This window comes from Emydura macquarii, unplaced genomic scaffold (genome assembly GCF_026122565.2).
Source record: "Emydura macquarii macquarii isolate MOO-44397 ecotype Brisbane River unplaced genomic scaffold, CSIRO-AGI_Emac_v2 contig_2636, whole genome shotgun sequence".
NCBI lineage: Eukaryota > Metazoa > Chordata > Testudines > Chelidae > Emydura > Emydura macquarii.
This window is the reverse complement of record NW_027132773.1, coordinates 7,242,335-7,254,197: the sequence shown is the minus strand read 5'-3', so window position 1 is coordinate 7,254,197 and position 11,863 is coordinate 7,242,335. Positions and strand designations below refer to the sequence as shown.

At 39.7% G+C, this 11,863-nt stretch overlaps 1 protein-coding gene across 8 annotated transcripts in view; it reads left to right on the top strand.

The window, feature by feature from the left end:
- The first annotated feature begins 502 nt into the window (after nt 1–502).
- USP15 (ubiquitin specific peptidase 15) overlaps nt 503–11,863 on the top strand; it is a 124,567-nt gene continuing 113,206 nt past the window's right edge. For all 8 annotated transcript variants that reach the window (XR_010922842.1, XR_010922843.1, XR_010922845.1 and 5 more), the window contains exon 1: nt 503–591. Coding sequence is in view for 5 of the 8 variants with exons in the window: in XM_067564125.1 (XP_067420226.1) it covers nt 503–591 (89 nt within the window). In the remaining 3 variants the exon portion in view is untranslated. The remainder of the gene's footprint in view (nt 592–11,863) is intronic.

The window sequence follows — 11,863 nt, the reverse complement described above, 5'->3', positions numbered from 1 at the left end:
AAAATTCCTGGTGGCTTTATTGCCAAGGGCTGAGCGCTCCTCCAGGGACAGGAGTTTGGTTTCCCAGTCACAGCGCGCTTCCCGCCTCTGCCCTGCCGCTTTTTGGGATGGAGACTCGCGCTCGCTCTCCCGCTAGCGCAGCTCCGCCCCCCAGGGACAGGCCCCCACACAAAGGCGAGGTCCCGAGCCCCTGGGCGCAGGGGGCCAGCGCCGGGCCGAGGAGCTGCGGGAATCTCCGGCCTGGGGGACAGCGGCGCGTGCCCCCTTCCCCGGCTGTCACACGAGTAGCAAAGCAGAGAGACCTCCCGCCCGCTAGGGGGGCAGCAGCGGCTCCCGCGCCGGTAGCTCGCGAGCAGCCTCCTCTCTTGTCCCCGCCCCCGGGTTGGAGTTGCGGGGGGGAGGAGGGCGTCGCCCGGGTTGGCGTCACTCCCAGCATGCAGCGCGGCCCGCTCCTGCCCCTGCCTGCTGCCGCGCCGCCGCCGCCGCCGCCGGGGGGGAGAAGATGGCGGAGGGAGGCGCGGCGGATCTGGAGACTCAGCGCTCGGACGTTGCCGCGCTGCTCAAAACCGCCCTCCGCAAGGGCGACACTTGGTGAGGGAGGGGCCGGGGGCGGCGCTGGGCCCTGGGGTGAGCGGTGCGGGCGGCTGCTCGCCGCTGGGCGATGGGAGGGGCCGCTCTGGGAGACAGGGTCCCTGCTGCTGCTGCTGCTGCTAACCGGGGTGATCTGGGCCCGGCTGACCCCTGCCTGTGCCCGTCCCCTGCGGGTCCAGGGGGCAGCGCAGCCGGGGCGGGGCTCGGGGGCGGCTGACTCCGGGCTCCAGGTGAGGGCGGGGGCGGGGCAACCGGCGGCACTGACGCTCCTGTGTCCCTGAACTCCGCCTCGGGCCAGGGCCGAGCCGACCAGGCCGCCAGGGTCCTGCGGGGCCGCCCCGGCGCAGCTCGCTCCCGCGGCTCTGGGGCCGGGCGAGTCCCATGTGCCCAGGACAATGAGGGGCCGGGCCGGGCCGGGCATTGCAGGGCGCTTGGCTGGTCCCGGGGAGGGGGCGATGAGCAGAGCCCGACCCTCCCTCCGCCCGCGGCAGGTGCTGTTCCATTGTTCAAACAGAAACCAGGGAAACGGCCCCACCTTCCCGGCCGGGCAGTGACAGGTTTCATGTTTGCCTGGTGCAACACCCCCAAAATCTCTCCACGCTCATGCTGGGCCTCGGGTTAAGCTGCTTGTTATGACTCTGTAGCGTGAAGCCCCGAGAGATGCCAGCAGACAGGGCTCTTCAGTTGTAGCTCGAATCTGGTTTTTGAAAAAGATGTTTTGTGTGATGTTGCATCTTTACGTTGGGACATATTAATTGTAAGTAGATTTATACAAACTGCTCTGGGTGTCTTTCATGCTTATAAAGAATGAGGCAGGTCTAGTGACTCCCTTTATTAACTTGATGTTCAGTTTCTGAGGATTCTTAGATTATCTTTCCCTGGAAACTGTCTCACAAGTAAGACAATTAAAAAAATTCTTGATACTTTCACAACTAGTGCTCCTCCCCCCCTCTCTATTCAACTCCCACCCTTACCCATGAAGTGTCATAATTTGGACTTACTGCAAATTAAATTTGATCACTTAAAAGTAGACCACCTACATCATTTTGACTTAATATGTCCCCACTCATGTTCTCATTCTATGAAATATGGTATTTAATGGTTGTGCTACTGCAGCATGTGTCAGAGCCATACATATACTCTGATGCATTATTCAATTGCTGCTGAGTGGATATTCATTTCTTGGCATAAGAGCAAGTTGTTCTTAAACTCTGGAAAAGTGGAAGCATCTAGAAAAAGGGAACAAGTGTATTTAACAATTAAAGTAGTAATATTGAAAATGAGAAATGCTGGTTATTCTTAAAATTCTTCAATTTTGAGAGAAATTATTGGTCCCAGTGGTACTTCTTGTTTAAAGTGCAAGAAATTACTCTCAAACTAGTAGTGTTCCAAATGGAAGAAACTCTTCAACTATGACCATTTTATGGCTGCAGAAACAGGAAGATACAACAATAAGTTTAACAAAAGTTGTCTTGAGTATGTTCTAAGATTTTATTGTATTCAGATAGATTTTTAGGATGGTCAAAATGGTTGCGTTTTCTTCCGTATATAATATCACAGACTATATTTTGAAACTTAACATGAGTGTAAAACAAACTTCTAAAAAGCCTGATTATTGTGAGAGCCTGAACATGGCTACAAAATGAGTATGAGCCTTTCACTGACATCAGATGTTCAAATTGTAATGTTGTAAATTAGAAGACTTACTGGGTAGACCTTTTAAAGCTAATGTGAGCTAAATTTTTAAAGTTTCACAAAACAGCGCATACCTTTATAGTACTTCATACCAAGCATTTATTCAGAAAAGATTGGGTAGTAGCATCTGGAGCATTATTGTTACAAACAAGAAAATAGGTCTGAAAAGAACAATTCAGGACTTCAACAATCATCCATATAAAATTAAGTGATGCTGGGAAAAAAAGATGTCATGCCATGTTATGTTTTAACTTATGCTGCTTGGGCTTGTTGACTAATGTACACTGGCTAGCATACATGTATATTATGCTGATAATACTACCCACAATTAATATGCCAGGCATTTAAGTATATGTATTATTAAGCATTAGTATAGCAATCATATATCCCAGATTGGCCTGTATCTTTGTTATAATCCTGTAAAATTATGCTAAATCTCCTGTAATACCTTGTATTAGCTGAAGAAAGCCTTGGTTTGAATGGATAGGAAAATTGTCAGTATCGGGCATGTGATTATTTCCTTATGGCAATAGGAAAGGCGTTACCCATATAAACCTAGGAGGTGACTTCACTCCCCTTAGTATCTGGAATGCATGGATTCAGAACAAAAGATAAAGAGGTATACCATGATACCAGAAACAAACAAGGTAAGAAACTGATTAAATCCAGTTTCGGATGACATACATACTACCTTTAACTGGTAAATAAGTAGGGTATAAAAAGATGACTTTAGGGATGTAACTTTGGGGAGCACACCTTCTGTGTAAGGTGAATGTAACATTGCTGTACGGGGCTGCTCTTCAGAGATTTGTTATCACGCAACTTTTTTCTTGTACCATATTAATAAACCTGACTGATACTGGTTACCCGGTCTCTTGAATATATTTGATAACAAACCAAAGTTTGATCAAGCAATTTGACTGTACAATATATAAACAGGCTTCAGAGCATTATGTTACAAATTGGGGTGATTTTTAAAATAGCATACTAATACTGAATATTTATTTTCTTACATATATGAATTAAATTGGTTTCAATACCAAGGTTGAAAAACTTTTTTCTCTTATTGCTGCTCTCATTATGAAATTTACAAAACTGATTAGTTTCAACTATGCCAGTTAAACTTGTGGGGAGCAGAATTCTGTTGCTGCTTGGGGAAAGTGCTAGAATTAATCATGAGGGGGAGAGAATTCCAAATGTTAGATGATGGAAGAGGGGTAGATTAGTGGAGACTGTCTCCCCCACACATGCCTTGTAGCATCTAGGAAGTTTTGGTGTTAAGAGTTGTGAATACCTCAGCTGGGAGGATCTGAAAGGAGAAGAAAGGCTTACAAGTTCTTTCTTCTAAGACACTGAGAGAATGGTGGTTGAAGATGCATATTTATAAGACACTTACTAGCCAGAGGTTGATGTGAAATAGGGAGTTCTCAAACAAGGTCCAAAGATAACATCCTGGTAAAAATCCCACCTATCTCCTTCCTTCTACTTGGAAGTGGAATGCAGTTGGGCTTCTCATCATCTTCTTGCTCTTGGACCTCTCTATAGTATGTTTTTTTTCAAGCAAAAAAGTAGGAAACATGGAGTCTCAGATTTCCAGTGATACATAGTTTCTTCTCGATCTAATGGTTAGAAATGTAAATATGTTATAATTCTTTTTGGACTGCTTCTTTTTTGGGGGGAGTACTGACTTAGAATTTAAAATAATAGGTATTGGACTGTGAACTGGTGTCGTCTTGGATCATAGATTCTAAGGCTGGAAAGGACCACTGTGATCATCTACTCTGACCTCCTGTATAGCATAGGCCATAGAACTTCCTCAAAATAATTCCTAGAGCATATCCTTTAGAAAAACATCCAATCTTGATTTAAAAATGGTCTGAGGGCGAATCTACCACAGCCCCTTGGTAAACTGTTCCAGTGATTACTCTCACCATTAAACATTTATACCTTATTTTGAGTCTGAATTTGTCTAACTTCAGCTTCTAGATCATGTTATACCTTTTTCTGCTAGATTGAATAGCCCATTAAATATTTGCTCCCCATGTAGGTACTTACAGATTGTGGTCAAGTCATCCCTTAACCTTCTCTTTGTCAAGCTAAATAGATTGAGCTCATTGAGTGTATCACTATAAGGAATATTTTTTTAACATTTAATCATTAATCTTCTCCAATTTATCAACATCCTTCTTGAATTGTGGGCACCAAAACTGGACGTAGTACTCCAGCAGTGGTTTCACGAATGCCAAATACAGAAATAAAATAACCTTTCTACTCCTAATCAAGATTGCTGTTTATGCATCCCAGAATCCTATTAGCTTTTTTCGCCACAACATCATACTGGGAGCTCATGTTCAGCTGATTATCTGCCATGAATCCCACGTCTTTTTCAGTGTCACTGCTTCCCAGTATAGTCCCCCTCCTGTAGGTATGGCCTGCATTGTTTTGTTCCCAGATGCACACATTTACAATGAGCTGTATTAAAATGTGTTTTGTTTGCTTGTGCTCAGTTTACCTAGTGATCTAGATCACTCTGAATCGGTGACCTTTCCTCGTCATTATTTAGCACTCCCCCAATTTTTGTGCCATCTGCAAACTTTCACTGGACGTTGATTTGGAATAAGTAAAGATTGTTCAATTTAATTAAAATTACTTCCATAATAGATGAGACTTTCAAACTCCTGGAAAGGGAGTAACTTGACCATTGTGGAAGTTGCTTCTTAACTCTGTCAGTTAATGATTAACTTATTCCCCAAAGCATCAGGTTTTAAATCCCCATTTAAAAAAAATTCTAACTAATGTAATATTAGATATTGTTGTAGTCCATACAAGTGTCTAATCCTCTTATTTAAATTCTGATCTCGTGGCCTCAGTAATATTGTGGCAATGAGTTTCAGATTTTTTTTTAGAAGTACTGCTATTCAATGAAAATGTAATTATGAATGAAGATTAATATTCATTTTTAATACTTTCTCGTTAGCTTATCTTTCACATCTCCTTTCACATCCTCCTGATGTCACTATTGAAATCACAACCACAGTCCCTTTCATTCAGCTCTGTAACCTGGGGTTCATTCTTGATGTGTATCCCTATCCCAGATCAAAGCCATGTACAAAACTTGCCAGTTTTGCATTTATAATAGCTGACTATTTCTTTCTGTGCACACCACTGGAGCATCTTGTATCATGGTTACTATAATGTCCTATTCCGTGGTCTCCTTAACATCACTTTCTCCATTCTTTACAAACATGGCTGCAAAGATCATCTTTCTTACCTGTTGGAGGGATTCAAGGGGTAGAGGTTGAACTACATTAGTTTCCTTTTTCCCCACCATATCAAGCTCAGGTTTCTTGTCCTTGGCTTCAAGGCCCTTCACAATTCAGCTTCTCCCTACTCATCAACTCTGATTCTTGTCATGTTGCCCTCTTTTTTTCTAGTGACATAACCTCAGCCACAGGTATGTCCGTTGCTCGTGCAAATGTTTTCACATTTTTATGCTATTCCTTTATGCACAGATTACCTTCCCTGAGCTAAATTGTGAAGGCATTATTCTTGCCTACAGGTTTCTCCTCATTTCTCAAGTATGCTATGGTGCCTACAAAAACTTGGCCAGACTCTGGGATGCCAGGGGGAAATTACTGAAGCTTTATTTAAAAAAGTGAATTTTCCGATATTCTTTCCCCCACACACACTTCTTTCCCACCATACCCTCTCCATATGAATCCATCTAGGATTCTGAGCTGTTTGTGGGCTGAGATTGCATTTTGTTTTTTGGAAAGAAGTGGCTAAGAAAAGGACTTAGGTGTCTCAGCTGGTAACCAGCTGAACTTGATATCCCAGTGTGGTGGCTAAGAAAATAAATGCAATTCCCTTATAAGTAGGGGAATAGCCAATAGACATTAAAAGGTGTCATTACTACTGTATACTGTGTTAGTGAGACCATTACTGGGATACTATGTCAGTTCTGATGTCCATATTTCAAAAAGTATATTGACAATTCATAGAGACCAGAAAAAAGCTACAAGAATTATTTGCGTTCTGGAAAACCTGCCTTACAGTAAGATAACGAAAGCTGAGGCCTGGTCTACACCTAAAACTTAGGTCAACCTAGCTATGTTGCTAATAATATGAAAAATTCCCAGTTTAGACACTGGCATAGACCCTGTTAGGTCGATAGAATTAGATTGTCAACGGTAGATGCCCCCTCTTGAGGAGGTGGGGTTTACTATACTGATGGAAACACTCTTTCCTTCATTGTAGCAATTGTCTATGCTACAGCTGTGCTGATGTGGCGCCTGTAGTATAGGGTGCCCTTAATCTATTTATCTTCACATACAGAATGTTAAGAGGTGACTTGATCATTGTCTACAAGTCTCTACATGGGAAGAAGACAGTGGTTAGAAAAGGGCTCTTTGTCAGATGAAGGTGAAAAATCCAGTGGCTGGAAATTGAAGCTACTATGGTGCAGATTTTTACCAATGATGGTCATTAAACCTTGGAGCAGTTTACCCATGGCATCAGTGGATTCTTCATCCAATCTTGATTTTAAGATTGCTATAGATCAACTGGAAGTTATGGGTTTGGTGAGATTCTGGGTCAGACTAAATGATCCCAGTGGTTTCTTCTGGCATTAAAATCTATGAAACTTCTGTTTAGAAAGCATCTGGAAATTTGTTTGTTCTACTGTAGTCTAAATAGTAAATCATTTAGAGTTGTGGGGGGAACAAAATCTCTTCCTGGTGTTAGAATTGAACTTATTCAACCTCAAAATGACTTTAAAGAATTCTCTCAGACATTAATTGGACAAATTGGAGAGAGGCAACAAAATTATTAGGGGGCTGGAGCACATGACTTAGGAGGAGAGGCTGAGGGAACAAGGCTTGTTTAACCTGCAAAAGAGAAGAATGATGTGGGGTTTGATAGCAGCCTTTAACTACCTGAAAGGGGGTTACAGGAAGGAGGGAGTTAGGCTGTTCTCAGTGGTGGCAGATGACAGAACTAGGAGCAGTGATCTCAAGTTATAGTGGGGGAGGTCTAGGTTGGATATTAGGAAAAACTTTTTCAGTAGGAGGGTGGTGAAGCACTGGAATGGGTTACCTAGGGAGGTGGTGGAATCTCCATCCTTAGAGTTTTTAAGGTGCGGCTTGACAAAACCCTCGCTGGAATGATTTAGTTGGGGTTGGTCCTGCTTTGAGCGGGAGGTTGGACTTAGATGACCTCCTGAGGTCCCTTCCAACTCTAATCTTCTATGATTAAAAAGAGGAGGAAAACACTCACTTTTGGGCTGAGAGCAAGTTTGGAAAATATCAACCTTAAAGGATTTATTTTAGAAATGTGTAACCTGTTAAACGTTGGGGTTATAATGAAAACCTGTAAATAAACCTCCATAACTAAGCATATGCTATAGTAATACTTTGCAATTCTACAGTGAAAGGGCTGTTGCTGAGTGGTTAAGATGCATAACTACAGTGAAGGCCATGGGTTTGAGTTTTGCTCAATCTCAGACTGAAAGGCCATGTCCAGTTCACACAACTGCAAAATGGTACCTGATGCATTGGGTTAGGGCAGTCAAAGACCGTCTGTTGTGATACTGGCCCCATCAGTCCCTTGCATACCATTGGCTATAAAACTGATATGCCTTAACTGTGTCTGCTTGATGAACCATTGGCCCTTGGGGGCTTTGAGTTCTATAGTGCTTGTAATTAATAGATCTCAAAGTAACGTGTGTTGATGTCAATGTACTTAGATTCACTATTGAGACAATTGCACTATTATCTATTTTTGATTGAATAAGATTGTGTTATGTATGGACCAGATCTAGTTTCCATTTTTATCAAGGGAAAAACTCACCTAGGCTCCAGTGGAAACAGAATTGGGTTTCATGGATCTACCCTTAAATACCATTCAGAATTGCTTAATGTGTTTGAACTTAAGGATTCACTACACCAAAGTGTTCCAAGGATTGTGCTGGCTTTTGGTTTCAGGTGAAAATCAGTTATTGATTTTGATCTTCAAAACCTTATGGTCTTTGAGCTTTATATGAGACTATTCCACTATCAGTGTAATATTATAACAGTTGTGGTCAATTTATGGGCTTGTACAAAATATCCCATTTGAAATTCTTATAGAGTAGTGCCAGTGCAAAGTTCTTGACTCTCTGGAATTTACTCCCGTGTATTGATCAAGGAGAGTCAGAATATATTGAACTAAAAAAGCACAGTGAGACATCACTCTGTCTCAGGCTTTTGGCAGAGAGTATAAGGGAAGGTGATTTAAAAAAAAAGGATGAATTTAGGAGACAACTATTTTTATTTAACATCTAATTCTTGATGTATTTGAAATCTATACATGTGTTCAGAAACAAGTTGTGGGTATATTTAAATGTTGTATAATGCTTTTTTATGTTATATAACTCCTTCAAAGTGGGGAATTTTATCTATGGCGCAGAGAGAGCCACCTCTCAATGGTACACATTAGCTGTTTAATAGCTCATAGCAACACAACATGTGAACTGAAGAATAGCATAACCAATAGAGATTTTTCAGGACTGTAGATATACAGGCTCTAAGTAGTTGAACAGGAATTTGTTCAGGGCATTTAGTTTAGTAAACATCCGTACACTTGTGTTTGAGGGAGAAGCATCATTGGATCTTTATGCATCTAGTTTTGAAAATGTTGGTCTAAAGTTAAGGTCCTAAATAAGTGGCCTGATTTTTGTGTGTGGCTGTGACTTTTTGAGCCAGAATTAATTTTCAGATAATTCTTTGCTTGTGGATAGAACATCGGTTTCAACGGTGCATGATGTCGCAGATTTGTTGTTCTCTCTTGCTCCTTAAAATCGTTTTGGTTTGTTGGGTGAAAAAATAGATCTCCTTCAAATGAGGCTTAAACAGTTTATTTTATCCTTTATTGTGTACATTTTAAGACAATGCTATAATCGCCTATGAATTATATAGCAATGCTAAAACTATTAAGGCAAGAAAAATAATTGACCAAGTTATGTCCTTTGGGGACAGGGTGACTCTTTTTTCAAATCTCTGATCTCTGCTATGTTCGCCCGTGTCTTCTCCACATTTGTGTAGTTAGGATAAAAGCTAAATGATTAACTTTGCACCTTCAGTTTACCAAGTTACCTCTTCTGTGTATCTACCTTTTAAGCTGCTAATTAAAACTTTCTCATGCATAATTCACAATAACTAACCTAAACTACTACATTTGTTTATGCTGCTAAAACTTACTTTTATGTGTCTACTTCCGTCATTCCCCACTGGCTCCATCTGGTTATCTTACAGTAGTTGTTGTTGTATTGTTGTGGCTTTGGGTTTTTACTTATTAATGTTTCTTGTTGGAAATGGGGGAGTGCAACCTGATGTACTGCAGAGCTACCAACTCCCTCTTCTTTACTCTGCTATCTGCGTAGATCATGGATTTTACAGATAAGAGACACAAACCAGGTTTCTGATTTACACATTGTCTCAGCAAAATCCATAATGTTGAATCAGCAGAAACACATATAAAAAGCAAAAAATCCTGTATATTTTTCTTATTATATATAATCAGTTCTCTAACATTCAGTATATGTATTTGATTAACACAGCTCGTTACATGGTTCTCTAAAGTGTTAGCCGCTCATTAATTCTGTAGAGAGTTAGATACACACCATGTAAGAACTGGAAACAAGTGAAGAGATTAGTTAACCATAGTTTCTCCTAATTATACAATAATTTAAGTAAACCTTAGACATAGTCATGGAACAGAAATTTAAATGTAAACAAATTGTTTTTGTGTTTATTAAGGAATATTCACATGAAATCCTGCAAAACGAAGATTTGTTGTTGTCACTTTAATCAAGAGTTCCATTTTACTTTTAGCAGTACAATTGTGATAGTTTGTCCTTGTTATCCTAATATTGCTTCATCTGCACTCACTCAGAGTAAGGGAGAAAAAACTAGCTCTCTTGACAATTTGCATGGTTTTGCTGTTGAAATTGAACTGTATCAAGTTTAAAAGATGCTTCTCCCAGTGGCTCAATGTGGTGAAATCAATGAATTTTCATAAAATAACATCTATTACATATTCAGTCTAAGTATTTTGATTGTGAAGTTCAATGAATGACCTGTTAGGCAGCACAAATAATTTTTTTGATTAGTTTTTAAAAACTAATTTGTTAACTAGTAGTATACAACTGAGGAAAAAAAATCCTTAAATATTGCACAACAGCGAAATAGAATGTCAGGATTCATGTTTATTGGTATCAATTACATATTAAAACAGACTTTTGTAACCATCATTGGTATTGTACTAGCAATGTATCATTGTTTCATAATGTACTGTAAACCTGTTTTATTTATATGACAAAAGTGTAAATCCACTTCAAAACCTAGAGAAAAGAAATGAAACAGAATCCTTCTTGCTAGATTTCAATTATTTTATTTTGTGTACTAGGTAATGTCCATAAATAATGTATATTTGTAAAGTTGTTAAATATTAAAGCTTGTATGAATTTTCCCATTTTCTTTGCTGAATTTGTTTTCCGTTGTCTAAGAAATGGAAGTATACATACAAAATTTTGTGATTAAACCCTCATTCAGTATTCTGTAATCATTCAGATTAGAGGAAGTGGAGTATTAACATTCATTCTCGTTTTGCTGTTGCTAATTCTTAGCTGAGGATGTATACATATGCAGTCTTCATGGGTAATGTTGTCAGCTTATCCCAATATGGGGTATGTTTATAAAGTATGAACTGATAATTCTTTGCAAGATTTTCAAAATTTGAGACTCCGAATAACTTGTAAGTCCCCCAGTGTTTCTTAGTCATTAGTATACATACAGTGTCATGAAAAAATAGTTCTTAAAATATGGTTTTTATGCTATGTAGATTAGATAAAGATGCTTAAATTCAAGTAATTTATGAGGCAAAAGGACACTAGCAGCCTGACTGGCTACATATTTGTAAAGTATAATTAATCAATACACTTGTAATGTATTTGCATAAACATTAACTTACATTTGTTTTAATGTCTCCTGTTTTTTAACCTTCATTTGGTTTACAACAATTATGAATAAATGTTGTTCAAGCCGTATTTAGAGTGACCATAGGTAAAATACTTTAAATCATTCAAATGTTACTTTGCAGAATAAATTATTCTGGAAAGTAAATAATTTAAAAAACTCTTAGCCTAAAGAGGATATACAGTGTGGACTATAGTATCATTAAAAATAATAATGAAAACTGAGCATACCAAATACTGATAGATAAGAGAGTTGAAAACTGTAGCCTTTCACTTATAGTTGGTTGTTGCTCTTTCCTTTTTTGAAAGAATCCGATGTTAATACCTGTCCTTTGTATGAGGCTTTTCATGTTAAGATCATATTACAGTATTGACTTCCATATTGGAAATTCTCGACATGAAGCATAACTTTGGTATTTTATTAAAAAGCAATATTATTGCGCATTCCATGGATTTTACAAGCCATGTAATTGATTACTAGGAACATATTGCCAGAAATAGGTATGAAAGGTGAAGATGGCAGGTGTTATCCGTGAAATTTAGGGACAGTGGTGAAAAGCCTTCCCC